Source organism: Alligator mississippiensis, chromosome 1 (assembly GCF_030867095.1).
Source record: "Alligator mississippiensis isolate rAllMis1 chromosome 1, rAllMis1, whole genome shotgun sequence".
Taxonomy (NCBI): Eukaryota; Metazoa; Chordata; order Crocodylia; family Alligatoridae; genus Alligator; species Alligator mississippiensis.
In genome coordinates, this window is record NC_081824.1 from 129111343 (window position 1) to 129128338 (window position 16996).

General features: G+C 47.5%; 1 protein-coding gene across 7 annotated transcripts in view; it reads right to left on the reverse strand.

The window, feature by feature from the left end:
- Positions 1-16996, reverse strand: part of LRP11 (LDL receptor related protein 11) — a 37438-nt gene that overhangs the window by 10012 nt on the left and 10430 nt on the right. For 6 of the 7 annotated variants that reach the window (XM_059713957.1, XM_059713946.1, XM_059713978.1 and 3 more), the window contains exons 3-5: positions 13958-14099; positions 5334-5459; positions 656-865 (exon numbers count right to left, since the gene is read on the reverse strand). In XM_059713957.1, the coding sequence (XP_059569940.1) occupies positions 656-865; positions 5334-5459; positions 13958-14099 (478 nt within the window). The remainder of the gene's footprint in view (positions 1-655; positions 866-5333; positions 5460-13957; positions 14100-16996) is intronic. The other variant, XM_059713952.1, reaches the window with a different exon arrangement.

Sequence of the window (16996 nt, forward strand, 5' to 3'; positions counted from 1 at the left end):
AGCAGCGGGCTATTCATGCTTTGAGTTAAAAAGTGAACCAATTTCACTGCAGCTTCCATTATTGGCTAAGAGAGTGTTCTGTATTTGCTCACAGCCATGGTATCATTCACTGACTCTCAATAGCTTCTTTGCCTCTGAAGGCAACAGTGTGTGGGGTTTTTGATCTCCACAGGTGAAAGTCCATGAGCATCATATCAGGCTATGAGCTGCGTGTGGCACTGAACCTTCTGCATTGACACCAGATGGTCATGCACTTAAGTGCAGTTCTAGAAAAGAAAGCAACTTTAATATGAAAAATATTTCCCCAGAATCAAAGCCCTTGATGGTTCACATTGGGACAGCTGCTGCCACCCTTACTGTAGTGCCATGGCAGGCACATACTGCAGTGTCTGGGGCAGAAATGTTTTCAAACTTATCTGGGTGTTTTGTTGGTTGGATTTTAATTCTAGTGCTTGGAAAATGTAACTTCCTTTTTTACCAGCTGCTAGAAAGGCCACTGGTAGGCCTTAGAGATAATTTTTGGTATATTTATTAACCGCTTATAATTTCCCCTACTTTTACTACATTTGCAAAACGTTACTTGTGAGTAGGCGTCAAAAATGGCACAAGGTACTCCTGTGCCAATAGGGCATGACTGACTGAAACCATTTCTTACCTGGTATAAACCCACCAGTTTGTTTCTTTGGTCTCTGAGAAAGCGTCTGGTTTGACTTGTCTGCATCAAACGAAAGTGGTTGATTTCTTATAGTGGCTTTCAGGGTGTTTTCTGCAGAGAGGTCATCATCTGCGTTTTTAATCAGCCCCATGGGTCTTTGCTGGGCAATGCCAATAGCTGCATTAGTCACTGTTTTTCGGCCTGGACTGACTGAATTAAGGGAAATAAAAATATGCTTTTTATAAACATAAGGGCAATAATGTTCATGTGGAATTAAAGTGGATGGCTGTCTCGTACTGGAAAAGACTGCACTATAACGTAGCATTCATGTTTAATAGACTCTGCTACTGCTCAACATTCAAACTCAGTTTAGATGGCAGCTTTCTTTGGCACTTGAAACACTAAATATAAATTTTACTTTGGATTTAGGTGCTTGTTTCTGACTGAGTGAATCCCCTAAACACATCTGCCGTCTGAAAAGCAGCAGCACGGTGTGAGCAATGTACTCCACTCACATGTGTACTGGATAAGTGCAAATTCTGTGTAACTGCATGGCCTTTTTCAGTCTCAAGGCTATGCACTGTAATGGACCATGCTGCATGATTAAAGCCATTAATCAAACCAAGCTGTTAATTTCACTGTTCTCATTATTGCAGCAAATCTGAACAATAGCCAGTCTCTGGTTTCTCTGTTGTCCTATTGCTTGTTACATTCCCCTTCCTTAAAGAAAAGCATTCAAAACTCTTGGCTGCCAAGGGCAGTCTTGGGGGTGTAGTGTAATTATAAAAAAAACCTTATTAAATCTTTTCCTTCCTTCACAGAACTTGCATGAAAAACCAAACCACGATCACCTCTGCTTAATGGTCATTTTTCACTTCATGGGAGATTGTGGGCTATGGCTTAGCATACAGGTGTCAAACACATGGCCTGCCAGAGCAGTATCATTCGGCTCCTGGTGCTGCCTGTGGGTTTTATCAGATGGCCCTGAACACTATAGGGGCATCCACTCCAGCTTGTGCCCCAGAGCAGCTGCTGTGAGTAGCACATGTGACTGTTCTGGGGCTATGAGGCCACAATGCACAGCCCGGTGGCCGCGGTAGCTCTCGGGCTGCAATATGGGTCAGTCTGTGGGTCCAATGAGGCCAGAACCTGGCCCTTGGCCACTCATGCTGCCTTGGGGACCAAATGAGTTTACACTCCCGCCATAGCAGTTTAAACGTTCAGGTATTTCTCTTCACAAAATGGTTGGGGCTGCTTTGAAAAATGTCTTTCAATTACAGGACTAGGCTGATTAATCTGTTGTGGGAATTTACAGGACCTCCCTTGCCCTATCGAACGATTACCTTACCACCTTTGAAGTATTTACTCTCTTAAGAGGTTTGAGTCTGACCAATGTGGAGAAAGTGGTGAAGAATCTGAAGATGAAAAGTGTGGTATGAAAATGATCACACAAGGATCAGTCCATGAGTCTAAGGAAAGGAAAGAGAAGTGAGAGCAGCAGAATAAGGACAATGGATTTCAGAAAAGCAAACTTCAAGTAGCTTTTAATGGTAATTGTTGAACTAGGAGAGAGGACCTCTGCCCATGAACAACACATGCCCCCAGCAGGTGCGGGGCACAGAGGCAGCAGGAGAGTGGTGGCGGCAGTAGGAGCATGGTAGTGGTAAGCAGGGGAGCTCCTGCAGATGCCACTGGTGCTGTTGGCGGCAGGGGGGAGGGGCGGTGAGTGGTGACTGCCCACAGGTGCTGTGTCAATGGCACCTTTTTGTAGGGGGTGCACTGCCATGCTCAGGGGGTGCGCATGCACTCGCGTGCACCCCTACACATCACCCCTACCTCCACCTCCAGTTTGATTCAGTATTTTCATTAATGACTTGGATGATAATGATATATTATATAAATAGCTTCTATTTTGTGGATAGCAACAAGTTGTGGGAGGCTTTAGATACAGTGCATAGAGAAGTGTGTCCGGAAGTGATTGATCTTGGTGAATTAGAGAAATGGCCGGCACTCAACCAGATGAAGTTCAAGAAAGACAAATAAAAAGTGCTACACTTAGGAAAGAGAAAACAAATGCACAAAGTCAAAAATGGGGAATAAGGGTTGGAGGTTATACTGGATCATGGACTGAATGAATCAGCAGTAGTCCTCTGTTGTCCTTAGTTCTCTGAATTCAGGTATGTCAAGGCATCAAAGGCTAATCAATCTAGTTAATTTCAGCCTGAGAGTATCCATTCAAGGATCCCTATCACTGCACTAAGTGTGCATATGACTCACTAGGCCAATTCGCAAAAAAAAGCTTCACCCCCCCATCCCCCCCCCCCCCCCCCCCAAAAAAAAAAAAAAGACCACTTGCAGTCCCGTGAGATGCTGGCTTATTCTTTGAAGTCAGTAAGAGACATATTGGACAGATGTAAGGAACAACTGTCTGTCAATATAAACCACAGATTGCCTCATTTCTTTATAATTGTGTTAAAGTTGTAATCCACCCTTCCAGGTGCATGAAAGCCAATCTGAGCCTCTAGGGGCTGCTTTGAAGAAGAGCAGCATGACTAAAGTGGCTGGCAGAGGCCTGTGAAGAATATTAAGGTATCCTTGGAGACAGCTGTGCGGCAGAGAAACTAGAAACTCCTGACTGTGTGAAGTAATTTAGATGAACAGTCCACAGGACCACCGACAAAGCCAGGGCACATAGCCTCCAGCAATTTAATGGAGCAAGAGACAGGATGAATATAAAACAGAAGAAAGAATTTAGAAGCGAGAAAACAGCAGCAATATGTTTCTGGGAGCTGTTGTTTCATTTCTGCTCTCTCTGAAGGACATTTTGGACTACTCTGGGACCTTGGTTGCAGGGATCTGACAATTTTAGCATTGTAATAATAACCAAAAAGCAGGGAAGGGAAGAGTCCTGGCCTAGCATTAGCTACCTAGAAGCACCTGAGACCTTGTGGGAGGTTCCCCAAGAAAGAAACCAAACAGCCTGAGTGCAGCCAGGTGAGGATACACCCCACTAAAAAGTTAAGACGAAATAGTAAGGTGGCTTATGCATAAGATGACAAAAAACATAATGCCAACACTTCATTCAGGACATTCAACCTCAGCTCTATATTAGGGGAGGGACAGAGGGTAAAATACTTTCTAACAGTGTTTACGTATCTGATAATGAGCAGTTAAGGCAGGGGTGGGCAATTATTTTGGGCAGAGGGCCACTTACTGAGTTTTGGCAAGCCATCAAGGGCAGCATGACAGGCAGCCCAGGGCAGATGAATATTAATTTTCTAAATTTTTTAGAGGCCCTGCAGGCCAGATAGAATCGCCTGGCAGGCCACATCCAGCCCCTGGGCTGCATTTTGCCCATCCCTGAGTTAAGGGATTCAGCCATATACTCCTTAGTCACTTTCTGAATAAGACTTAGCTTCTGGCCAACTTTCATTTTGCCCCTCTAAAATACACAAAACATGTATATAAATATAATAATTTACTAGGAGGTTGAATTCCTGTTTATTCTCTATTCAATGGACCCATTGTGAATAAAGCACGAACTTAAACTATATTGTTCACATATTGCCATGCAATATAATTAATGTAGTTAAAAACTACAACCTTACTCTTCCACCTACTCTTATACAAGATAACACTACCGTATAATCAACACTTCATAACAGCAGAGCAATTATTCCACTCCTATTCATAAAAACATTAGCATGCACTAGTGCATCAAATTGAGGGAGTATATAGAACTCTGACACAACTACCATATTCTCAGAACCACCTGGGAACATATTTTTTCTAAATCTTAACTACACTCCTATTGTAGTCATGGGCAACTGGTGCCTCCTGAGTCTGGGGCGGGCACCAGTAGTTGATTGCCGACCGGGGTGGGGGCAGTCACTGACCCTGGAAGCCCCGGCAGCAAAACTGGAAGTACCAGCAGCAAAACCAGAAGTGCTGCTGGTGCTTCTCTTGACGCTCCCGCTCCCCAGCTGGCACCAATCTCAGGGGGAGCACTGGCCAGCACTTCTAGCAGTGCCCACACTCCCCAGCCGGCAAGGGCAAATCTTGTGGGGCACATGCCCTCCATGCGCCCCCTCCAACGCATCGCCTATGATTGTACTGCATCAAGAATAGGCAGTCAGCAGTGCTGCTGCTTTACAGAACAGATCACAGGAGCAAAGTCAAAGCCATGTGAAGGTGCTCAGCTGGAGTGGTGAAGTATGTCAGAACGGTGGTGAATTGGCTAGACACCTTAGCTGCTCATTTTGAGGCACCCAACTATTTCAGATTATTGCAATGTGCACAGCTAGAGCAATGCATACTCTACATTAAGTGTCTGACCTCTCAGCCATGCCTTCAAGTAATCTAAGAACCCTAAGCATAGCAGTAAAGAAAAAAACCCTGATATTTCAAAATGTGGTGTTGAGAACTGTGATTTTAAGTCTGTTACTTTAACATCTCCTGGAGTTTCAATATCCTTTAAAAAAAAATTAATTTCTGTTAAATACCTAATGCCCTGTTATGCCCACTCTTTTCAAGAAAGGGCTTGAAATGCTAATTTTGATAAGAGAATGCAAATTGTGCATTGAAAAAGAGCAGAGAGATTAGCCTAATCTTACATTTGTAATAAACTCCTTTCCCAACCACTACTGCCAAGATAAAAAAAAACATGTTATGTACTCACGGCTCTGACAAAAGGTTTCATCTGATCCATCAGGACATTGCTTCACTCCATCACAAGCAAACGTGATGTCTATGCAGCAGCCATCATCACAAATGAACTGGTAGCGAGAGCAAACTCCAACACAGCCTGTTGAAGGGAGGCCCAAACAGTGGGTGTTGAGTCAGAGAGTTATAAAAACTTAAGAACTATATTAAGTTTGTCAATATAAACATGTAGGGGGAAAAAGCTGAAGAGACTCAGCCTTTTGATTCTAGTCTAATACCTTATTGACAAAGAAGCTCTTAATAAAAGCAATAACCTGGAATTCCCCATACTGCTGTGGTACTGCCTCTACAACAGGAGAGAGGAGCTGCTTATAGTTTGGGATTTGTAGCTCCTAAGTGTTCTTCTAAAGCAACTCTTCAAACTCCATGTAAACATAACCATGGCCTGTTCTATGATGAGAGGAGATCAAGACAGTCCTCTTCTCCCTGCTCCACCTCTTTACTTCCTGTTCGTTTCAGTGAGTGAGTTTTGAGAAACTCTAGTATCTGATGCCAAGAAGTACAGCATATAGGGTAAAAGCTAATACTGCTCTTATGCTGAGCAGAAGAAGCTTTCTTATTGCCCCTCTCCCTCCTTATAAGCTGTTCTGCAGTCAGAAAGTAGAGGGAACAGGGAGAAATGGTAACACTGAAAGGCAGTGACTACTAGCTGGTTTCCTGGGTGAGCTGCACAGCAGCTCTAAGGGATGGAAAGCAGTTCTGCTTCTACAATACAGAGGAAGCAAGGACCACACAGTTTGGGTAAGTGCTAAAGACAATCAGTAGCAAGTCTGGTTTGGATTTCAAAACTGAAGACAGTTCCTAAAGAAAACAATCAAGATCATCTTGAATTAGGGGATTGCAACTGCATTTGCTACAGAAACCATTAATAACAGTGTATTTGTTTTGTATCTATTTGTGAACTGTATGCTACATGCACAAAACAACTTTATTTTTATGTTTGTGGGCTTTTCCCCATTACGTGTTTATACTCTAATAAAACTGGTTAAAAGACCAATGAAGGGCATGATCCTATGTTCTTCACTTACTCAAGTGATTCCCTTGATTCAAACACAGCATGCCCAGGAATAGGATTGAGCCCATATCTTTGCAAGTGACCTTCACTAAAGAATTGGATTTCTGCCTGCTTTAATATTTAGATTCCTCTGGTAATGGAGAATGTCCCTGGACATTTCAGCATTGCTGTTAAATATTTAAGACTTTCCAGCAAACACACTTTTGACCTTGTAATTATCAGATTTTTACAAGTCACTATTGCTGAAGCACTTTCAATGCCAGTGTGTTTCTTTGCTTTTTAAAACTCCATCAATCCTATGTTTGGTTAAGATTGTACCAGCAAATTATTCTGTGTGAGTATCTCAAATTAGTGTTTAGTTCAGTGGTTAACAACCAGTCGATCTCAATCTATCTGTACGTGGTGGAGTCAGCTGCTGTTGCGGGCTGCGCTTTGTGCCCTGAGCCCCACTGCAGCCTGCCTGGGAGCGGCCCAATGCCACGTGTCCCTCTGCTGGGCAGGCAGGAGAAAAGGCTCAGCCCAGCAGCAGAATGCACATGCTGTGGGGCTGCTCCCAGGCCAGCTGCAGTGGGGCTTGGGGTGCAAAGCCCAGCCCACAATGGCAGCTGCCTCTGCTGTGCACAGCTGGGGGGGCATGTGCCCCCCCCCCAACACCAGGCAGCACGGGTGGCTGCAGCAGCTGTGAGGGAGGGAGTGGGGCTGGAGCAGGGGCAGGCCCTGCACAGCTAGGACATGGGATGGAGCCAAGAGCAGCAAGTCTGGGAGGCATGGGAGGGGGAACATGCAACCTGGAATGCCACAGGGAGCATGTGCCCCAGATCTGCCTGCTGGTCAGGCTGGTTGCTGCTGCGGGCTGGGAATGGGCTGCGCTGGGCTTCACTCAGGCCAGGCGGTGGCAGCACTGGGAGCAGGGCTATGGGGGGGGCAGGGCTGCAGACTCCTCATAATTTGCCATAGTCCCCGCCTTAAATCTCCTCCCAGTGCTGCCACCACCGCCTGGCCTGAATGCAGCATGGCCCAGACCCCTGCTGTGAAGAGTGTGGCACTGCCTTCCAGCCCCAGTCCCCCCCTCCCCCCCAGTGCAGATCCCAGGAGGAAGGTGTGGGGGAAGGGGAAGGCAGTGCTGTGTTCATCATGGTGGGGCTCTGGGCTGTGTTGCGTTCAGACTGGGCAATGGTGGTGATGCTGGGAGGGGAGGTTATAGGGGGGCTGTGGTGAATTTTCAGGTGCCTGCAGCCCCCCTGTAGCCCCGCTTCCAGTGCTGCTGCTGCCTGGCCCGAGCGCAGCCCAGGCCCAGCCCACAGTGGCAGCTGTCATAACCCAATGATTTTTAGTGCCTCGGCACATTGGAATTTTCCCTCCACATGGAGCTTTCTTTGCAGGGTGGATTTCTCAGCTGCAGAGAGAAATCCTCGGTGCAAAGAGTTCCCGCCACACATATGCAAATTCGTACCCCATTATTGGCTGATTCTAAATTATTCCTACGTGGTGGCTAGCAATTGGCTCGCTAGCCGTATAAAAGGTCAGAGCAGTTTCCGCCCAAGTTGAAGGACTCCACAACCATCTCGTGGGGAACTCTAAGCGCACTGTGGAGCCTAGCAAACTCCGCGTGTGTCTTGGAGGAGGACAGAGAGGCCTGATCAGCTCTTAGCCACTCCCCGTCATAGTGTAAATTTGACGTATCCCCCGTGTGAAGCGCTTGTGGAGTCGTATATCGACGACTCATCTCAGTTCGGTGCGGTTTGGAAGAGATCTCATTTGTGTTTGTTTGTGTGCAACTGCAACTCAAGCAAGTTTCCTTCCTGCACTGTGACCATCGGCAGTGTAAGTAAAGCTTTCTTTATAAAACCAATATGCTTCCGTGCCTAACTCTACTCCGTCGTGGAAAAACCCCACCTGACGGTCCGGGCTACTGGCCATAGCCTCAGACCGACCCTCAGTCCCAACATGGCGTCACAAACAGGATGCGGAGAAGACACGATGGAGTTAGAGTTAGTGAGAAACTGCCCTTGGCGCAGTGGAAAACGGCATGTAACAGACACCGAAGAATTGGAGGTGCATATTGCTTACCATCAGGCGGACGGAACGGGTGAAAGGCCCATCAGCGGCTACTTTTCGCTGAAGGGAGAAGAGAAGAAAGCGCATCTTCACCCCGGAGCTTTCGGGTGTGTGATGGGTGGAGATCAGGTCCTATTCAGATCCCGAGAGGAAGGGGGCACCGTATCCTCAGCCCGAGTGAAACCGGTGGGCGCAGTGGACCCAATCCTCGACCCAAAGTATACCCGCTGCCTGCAATATGTGCAGGAGACGGAAGACCAGTTTACTCCCCAAGCAGTGTTGTCTAGATTGAGGAGCCGCGAGCTCCCGTCCGATCTCCGTGAGAGTTTTGAGACGGAGGGGAGTGCCGCAGCTGAAGGGGCAGCCCTGAGGTGCGACAAGGGAAAGATGTTAAGTGCAATGGTCCATGCTATGACAACTCTCATGCCGGAAAACGCAAGTTTAAAAGCCCAGCTGCTCGTAACCGTTCAGGCGGCTAAAGACGCGGCTGTGAAAGAGGATCTTGAGACGCCATTCCAAGATGGCGCCGAGCAAGAAGGGAGCCACGTAGAGGAGCCAGAAAAGATGGGCAGAGCTTCAAAAGAACGAGCGAGAATCCGTCCAGCGGTCCCACCCACTGAAGTGACGTCGCCTCCGGCGGCCCCGCCTTCTTGCCACGGGGAGGGAGCATCGAGCGGAGGAGAGCATCCGCCCCTCCTACCAGAATCAATAATGGCTCTAGCAGCAGTTCGCCCTGTGACACCGACCTGCCAGACAACTGATCCATCGAGTGCAGCTTGTACTACCACCTATCGTGCTCGTACTTAAACTGAGTTACAGAAACTGTACGAGGAGTCAAGGATCAAGCCCGAAGAGACCCTAGCCATGTGGATGGGACGCCTAGTTGTGGAATTTGGGTCCGATTTGTTGGACCTAGAAGAAGCAAGCTTCCTAATCCGGCGGGCCTCGTGGAGTAGAGGGCATGCCATCAATGTCAATACAGTGACGTTCAACACTCATTGGCCCATTCTGCTTCCGGCGCTTGCTGCAGGACAAGTCAGTCAAGAATCTCACGCATGGCATGATGGCCGGCCAGAGAAAGCCAGCGCGGAGCAGCTTTTGCTGGCTATGGTCGGAGTCTCGTACTACTCCTGGAACCCCAGAATGTGTGTACTGGGACTAACACCATCCCAACAGAGAGGGCCATGGCCTCACCGTTATCTGCGAAATCCTAAGACGGTGCCAATAAAGCTGGACAGCGTAAGAGTCTGTGTTGAGGTTTATGGGGGAAAGAACATCGTCCTCCGAGTTTTCCTCAACCCCATGGTTGGTCAACCTGCAAGCAACCTTTTGCGTCAGCTTTCGCAATTGGGCATCCTCATGAAGTCGAGAACACCTAGCGACTGGGAGCATCGATCTACTATATACCTGGTCGAAGCTCAGGGCGCAAGCCCTAGCGAATCTGATCAACCGTTGCCGCAGAGAACGCCTGAGGAGCGAATCGTGTTTGGATTCCTCATAAACCATTCTGGGCTCACCAAATGACAGCTCCGAATCCTGGGAGACGCAGGATAATGGCAACTGGCCTATGAACTGGGTTTTCAGTATCCAGACAAGCCAGACGACGACTCCTCGACGTTGTCATCGACGTTTTCGTCTTGCTGAGCATGGATAGAACCCCGCGGTGTTTGCCATCCACTTCCGCGTCAGTTGTATCCACGAGCGTGCAGGAGAAAAATTGTCTAAAGCGAAGCCGTGCCTGAGCACCTGTATTGTGTGCTGTGAAAAGCGGGAAGCGGCGACAGGTCTCGCTGACTGCCTTATCACGCGCGGTTCCACGTAAATATTGTAATATAGGTTAATTTATCGTTTTGAGGATTTTCTTTTTATAGGTCCAGGACTCGAAGTGCGTGGTGGAGGGAAGTCCCGAGAGAGAGAGAAGGAAAACATCATTGAAGAAGCGAAGACTTGACTCGTGACTTCGCCATGGCGCCCACTGAAGTCCTGATAGTTGAATTTCTGGTTATGAATATAATTATGTGTCTGTGTGTTAGTGCCGGCTATTATCTAATTCGGTCCTTAGAGGACAAACCTATTATGTTGTCTGAATTTGTGTTTAACCGTTTAACTTACGAACCAGCCGAGAGAGCTCATAATGACTCACACGATGCGCGTGTGGTTTAAAATTCCGGCTGTGCCATCGGCAAGGGGGCATGTCATAACCCAATGATTTTTAGTGCCTCGGTACATTGGAATTTTCCCGCCACATGGAGCTTTCTTTGCACGGTGGATTTCTCAGCTGCAGAGAAAAATCCCTGGTGCAAAAGCGTTCCCGCCACACATATGCAAATTTGTACCCCATTATTGGCTGATTCTAAATTATTCCTATGTGGCGGCTAGCAATTGGCTCGCTAGCCGTATAAAAGGTCAGAGCAGTTTCCGCCCAAGTTGGAGGACTCCACAACCATCTCATGGGGAACTCTGAGCGCGCTGTGGAGCCTAGCAAACTCCGCGTGTGTCTTGGAGGAGGACAGAGAGGCCTGATCAGCTCTTAGCCACTCCACGTCATAGTGTAAATTTGACGTATCCCCCGTGTGAAGCACTCGTGGAGTCGTATATTGACGACTCGTCTCGGTTCGGTGCGGTTCGGAAGAGATCTCATTTGTGTTTGTTTGTGTGCAACTGCAACTCAAGCAAGTTTCCTTCCTGCACTGTGACCATCGGCAGTGTAAGTAAAGCTTTCTTTATAAAACCAATATGCTTCCGTGCCTAACTCTACTCCGTCGTGGAAAAACCCCACCTGACGGTCCGGGCTACTGGCCATAGCCTCAGACCGACCCTCGCTCCCGACAGCAGCCAGCCCAACCGGCATGCAGATCTGAGGGCACACACCCCTGTGCCCTCCCGGGCTGTGTTCTCACCCTCCCCACCCCCCAGATAAGCCGCTTACAGCTCTGTTCTGTGCCCTGGCTGTGGAGGGCCTGCCCCTGCTCTAGCCCCTCTCCCTCCCTTACTGCCATTGGGGTGGGGTTAGGGGGAGCAGATCAAGGCCCCAGCAGTGAGGGAGGAAGTGGGGCTAGGGCTGGGGCCTTAATTTGCACCCCCCCCCCACTTTCCTTTCCCCCTGCCCTTTTCACCATAGCCTGACCTCCTGGGGGTTTGCCCCTATATACTTTTTTTCTCCCTCTGCCTCGATCTGCACCCTCTTCCCTCCACACAGACTTACCTGCTCGGGGAGTGTGGGGGGGGGGTGGCACATGGTAGATGTTGGGTTCCTTTTCAATGCCAAGGGTGATCTCCTACTTAAAAAGGTTGGAGACCACTAGTTTGGTTATTAAACCTACACAGTCCATAACAGCAACTTTAAGAGCTAAGCACTCCAGTGAAAGCAGGGCTTGAACGCACACTGCCTCTGCACGTGCTCAGGGGTAGAAGTGGGGGGCTACATTTTAATTGCTGAAGAGCCACTCTATTAAAATGCTTCACTGTCATGTGTATTACACCCCCAGAGGTTTAAAAATGGCCGTGGGATGCTTTATCTAAACCTTGTTGAATGAGGTTTAGATAAAGTGCCCCAGAGACCAGTTTTAAATATGTGGTGGTTTATACATGTGACAATGAGGCCACACTAAAGTATTCTAATTAGAGTGCAAACCACCATGTGTACAGACAGTCAATTAGCTTAAAAATCATATTGTGAAAAATGCATTTTGTTAAACTTTAATGTTATGGCTAACATCCCCATAAATTTTGTGTACAGTAAGGGAATTTGTGCTGGTTCAACTACATTCATTTATGTCAGTTTGCAATTTTTTTGGAGACGATTTAAAAAAAAGGGAAAAAAATAACTTTATATCACCACAACTGAGCACTTCATCAACTTGGCTTCTTTTCCATCATTTATGCTATTTGTTTACTTCTTGTATTTTCTAGAGCTTGTGGCTTTAAATACATCAGTTAGTTTCAGCCCCACATGCCTGTGCTGGCATAAAGCTGCAATAACTGGGGTGCAAACATTTAAGAGGGAAACATTTGAAAGCATAAAAGAAAAAACAAGCCAACTCTTTTTAGTTTAAATAAATGCTTCTTAATGTTATAAGTCTGTGAAACCTTCAAGTTATTCATTTATTCTTTAGGGTCTCTTTCTATAGCAAGGGTGGGCAAAATACAGCCTGCAGGCCAGATTTGGCCTGCCACACACTTTTATCTGGCCTGCGGTGCCCCCAACAAATTGTACCCCACCCAGCCCATCCACCTGCGAGGGTGGGAGTGAGGGACCTACACCTGCCCCCAACATATCCTATTATGCCTCACTTCCACCCTTGTGGGCAGAAGGGCGGGCCCTGTTAGCATGGGATAGGATGCTGCTGCAGGCTTTCACGACATCCTGCTCCTTTCGGGTAGCAGGTAGGGAAAAGGGGGCGGGGCTGCGGTTGGGTGAGACAACAGAGAGCAGGGTTGGGGCTGGCTGCACTCGCAGGGCACTGTAGGGAAGCCCCAGGCACCGGAGCAGGCTGGGATGGGGAAAGCAGCCAGCTTCAGCACCTAGAGCTTCCCTCCTGTGCCCTGTGAGTGAAGGAAGCAACAAGGAAACAAACGGCCTGGTGGGGGCTGCGCTCCTCACATTAGTGTTGGCCAGAGCCAGGCACCAGTGCCCCCACCTGCTGCTGCGCCATAGGGGGGGTGTGTGTGTGGGGGGGGTCCTCACACTCCTCCCATGCTCCCCCACACCCCACAAATCACACACACAACCCCACACCCCTCAGTGTTGCTTGCATTGACTGCAGAAGTGGACAGTGTGTTCCAGAGGCACACACCCACACCCCACAAATGCCACACCAATGGTGTACTGATGGGGAGGGGTTGGGGGGCCATGACAAAAATATTTTTTGTAATAAAATGAAAATATGTTATAGTAGATGTTTGACATTTAGTGTATGATTTGTCTTTTTCTGGTTCTAAGATGGCAACCCCCCTCCCAAAAAATGAGTATTTCTGGGGGGCAAGGGGAGGGACTTCTGGTGGCAAAGGTCAGGGGTTAGGGTTAGGGGTGGGACTTGTGGTCCCAAGATGGTGGCCAGGAGGTGAGGCACCTGTTAAGAGGCAGGGCTACCCATGCAGCCTTCAACAGCTCACTAACCCTCATTAAGCACCCCTCCACCTGAAATAATTGCCTGCTCCTTTTCTACAGTGTATGCCTTTGCCACGCTCTGTTGATCCTCCATAAACTGTGCAATGCACCATTTTGATATGCAAGAAGGGGGCTGTTGTTCTGCTGTCCAATTCTGTATGTTCATCAGTAACCAAGTGATTCAGAAGCACAAAAGTATTATTTCTTCCTCTTTACCAACAAAGTGATTTTTATCCTTCAAGTCTGAAGTAGCCATGTGAAGATACAGAAAAGGTACTGTTATAACTTATAAGCAGAGTAAGATTATGATATGTATTTCCATTCATATCTCCACCAAGACAGAGGAATTCATATAACCTGACAGTCATTCAAGCTATAATTTAAATAATTTTCTCACCTAATGCAGAATGAACCATGGGAAGAATGGTCACAGAGATATTATCTGAGCTCCTTTGACCAGCAGTGTCTGTCACAGTCAGCTGGAAAATGTACACGCCTTCTTGAAAGTGAGATAACTTTAGTGTACCTGGCTGAGGTACCTAAAAAAAAGAAAAGACACGGCATGTTTATTTTTGAAATTCTCTTAAACAAGCTACTGTAGCATCAATTACAGTATATTTCTCTTTCAAGTCTCACCAGATCGCTTAAGCTCATATATCAGTCAATAGCTATTGGTCTTTTCCTGCTTTCCATTTGGTTTTGCCAAATGTTGAACTATTATGTAGTGGTCTTAATCATGAACGACATGTGCTCCTGGAGGCTAGGGGGACATGACAACCGCCCACAGGGAGCAACAGTGGTGGTGGGGCTGGGGCGTGGCGGGAGCGAGTGCAGAGTTCCCGCAGGCAGCCACAGCAATGCTGGTGGCAGGGGGAGGGGGTGATGGCGAATGCCAACCAGAGGTCTGTGACCACCCACAGATACCGCCAATGGTGGCAGCAGTCAGTGGTGATCAGTAACCGCTTGCAGACGCCACCGCCGGTGTTGGCAGCAGGGGGCGGTGGCAAGCAGTGAATGCCTGCAGGTGCCGCCAGCAGTATCAGCAGCAGACGATCTCAGGGGGTGCACGTGCACCCATGTGCACCCCCTATGCGTCACCGATGGCCTTAATAATAATTTTCTGTGCCCAAATACTGAGGCTCACTCTGAGACCCTGAGACCCTGGGCAACCTCCCTAAATACTATAAGATCCATCAAGATATGGCAGGCAAGGTAAAAAAGGAGGGTAGCCCAAGGAGCCGGTGGGGGGCAGGAGTCGCTTGGCCACCAGGGGGTGTTGCAGCCAGGTCCTGCTGTACAAACTACATCCATATTAATATGAAGTATGATAAAGAATGTATTTTTAGAACAAGCTCTAAGGCTCCAATCCTGAGTTGGAATTTAGCACCTGATTCTCATTTGCAATTTGTAGGCAGAAAAAAAAATATGCAACCAAACTTTGTAACCCAGGCAATAATTTGGGCTGGAGTGCCACTTAAATTTTGGTGAGCTGCTGAGAGCTGGGGGTGGGGTTGCCACTTGTCCTATCTGGCCCACCAGCTGCCACTGGGAGCCTGAGAAGGGAGGGCAGTGCTCTGCGCTGCTCTGCTCAGCCATAGCTGGGGCTGGGCCATGCAATGTGCAGACCCCCCTGTATCCATTTCCCTGCCCACCCCCGCCTGGCTTCCTGTTGGTACTGCACAGTTCTGGCACTGCATTCACTGGCAGCCAGGCCCACAAGGGATGGGGAGTGATTCTGTCTGCCTGCTCACCCACAATCATCTGCTGCTGGCACTGTGTTTCATTGGGAAATTCAGGGACAGCTGTCAATGCTCATTGCAGTGGCTGGGCAGGTGGAATGGCTACTTAGAATGCTGCACCATGCCCTGTTCTGCACAGACCCAGCTGCTGGCAGTTGCAGTGCCAGGACTGCACAGCTGCAATGCCAACAGGAAGCTGGGGGTAGGGTGGATGTGGGGGGAAGGGGTGGGGAATCTGTGTGCTGCACTATGCTTTGTGGCATGGCCCATTCCTGGCTGCAGCAGAGTGCAGCAGCATGGGGTGCAGCCATACCTCCTCAGGCTCCCAGTGGCAGCCAATGGGCTGGATAGGATCAATTGGCAGGATGTATACAGCCCACAAGCCATGTTTTGCCCACCCCTATTGTAACCAGACAAAGCTTGAGTTATGTCTCTCATTCCAGTTACAACACAAATGCAGTTTGTAGCAGAAAGGAAATCTTAAGCCTTAATATCAACGTTTTAGCCTAGTTAAAGAACACGGTCAAAAGTCTGATGCTACAAATTGCGGTTGTGTGGTACCTAGGTCCTCTGACTCGGACTTAGTTGGCACATGAATGGGCTCAGAGAAATCACAAATGGAAGTCAAGGGAGAGAGAATGAAAGCTGAGAGAGTGCTTGGGAGTCATGTTAAAAAACTATAGCAAAACACTGGAGTTATCAGGTGTCTAATCTCTACAGACAGTCCAAGTAGAAAGTAGAGCTACTTAGGAAAGAGGAATTATATCATGTGACACTGAAAGATCAGAGCCAGAAAAGTACCTGTGGGAACTGATTTAGAGTAGCAAAGGGACAAAGACAAGAGAGAACAAGCAGCCCATGGAAACTGTGATTTGGTAAATAGGCAGCTACAACAAGAGTAATAAAGATAAAAGGTCAAGTTCAGAGGCCTAACCAGGTGCCAAGAACACTGCTGGGTTTTGGCTACACAAAACAATTGATACAGCTGATCTGCATTCTTGCTGTGTAATTTTGCTTTGGCTCTTAAAGTTGAAGCCACATGTTCTGTTCAGTGCTGTAATACAGGTCAGTTTTGGACCGGCTACCATCTAGTTCCCATATCTGGGTAAAAGTTTGCCTAAACAAGGAAGCAACTGTTGGGGAACAACTCTCTGTGAAGATACTCTATTCCTGAAGATATAATTTTATTCTCACATAAGCAGTGTGTTTATAAAATGGAGTAGTTATTCTTGCAGTTTTATTCTAGAATAAAACATCTGTATTGGGAGTAACTGCAGTGTAATGACTATTATTACTTAGGTGCCAAGTTCCAGGAAAGAGTTGACATCTGTGGATTTTAAATGGAGACATGCTTTTCCCAAGCTCAGAGGAACTTCTTTCATATTAGACTTCTGGTGCTAGACAACTTCTAGGAAATGTTGTATACTTCAACAGAGCCATTGAGTGTGTATAGCACCTTCCAGGAAGCATTCAACATTTTACAGGATTGAGCTCCATGTGAGAAATACTGAGCAAAGATATCCCTTATAAACATCTTTAATAAAAAAAAAAAAAAATAGAAACATTGTGAAGAGTTTTGCTTTGACCCATTCAAAATGGCATCTTCATGGGTAAAAGTCATCAGGAATTTCCAAGGCATAAAAGAGCTCCCACTGTAATACCTGATTTACAACATGGTTTGTTGATAAATTCATTTA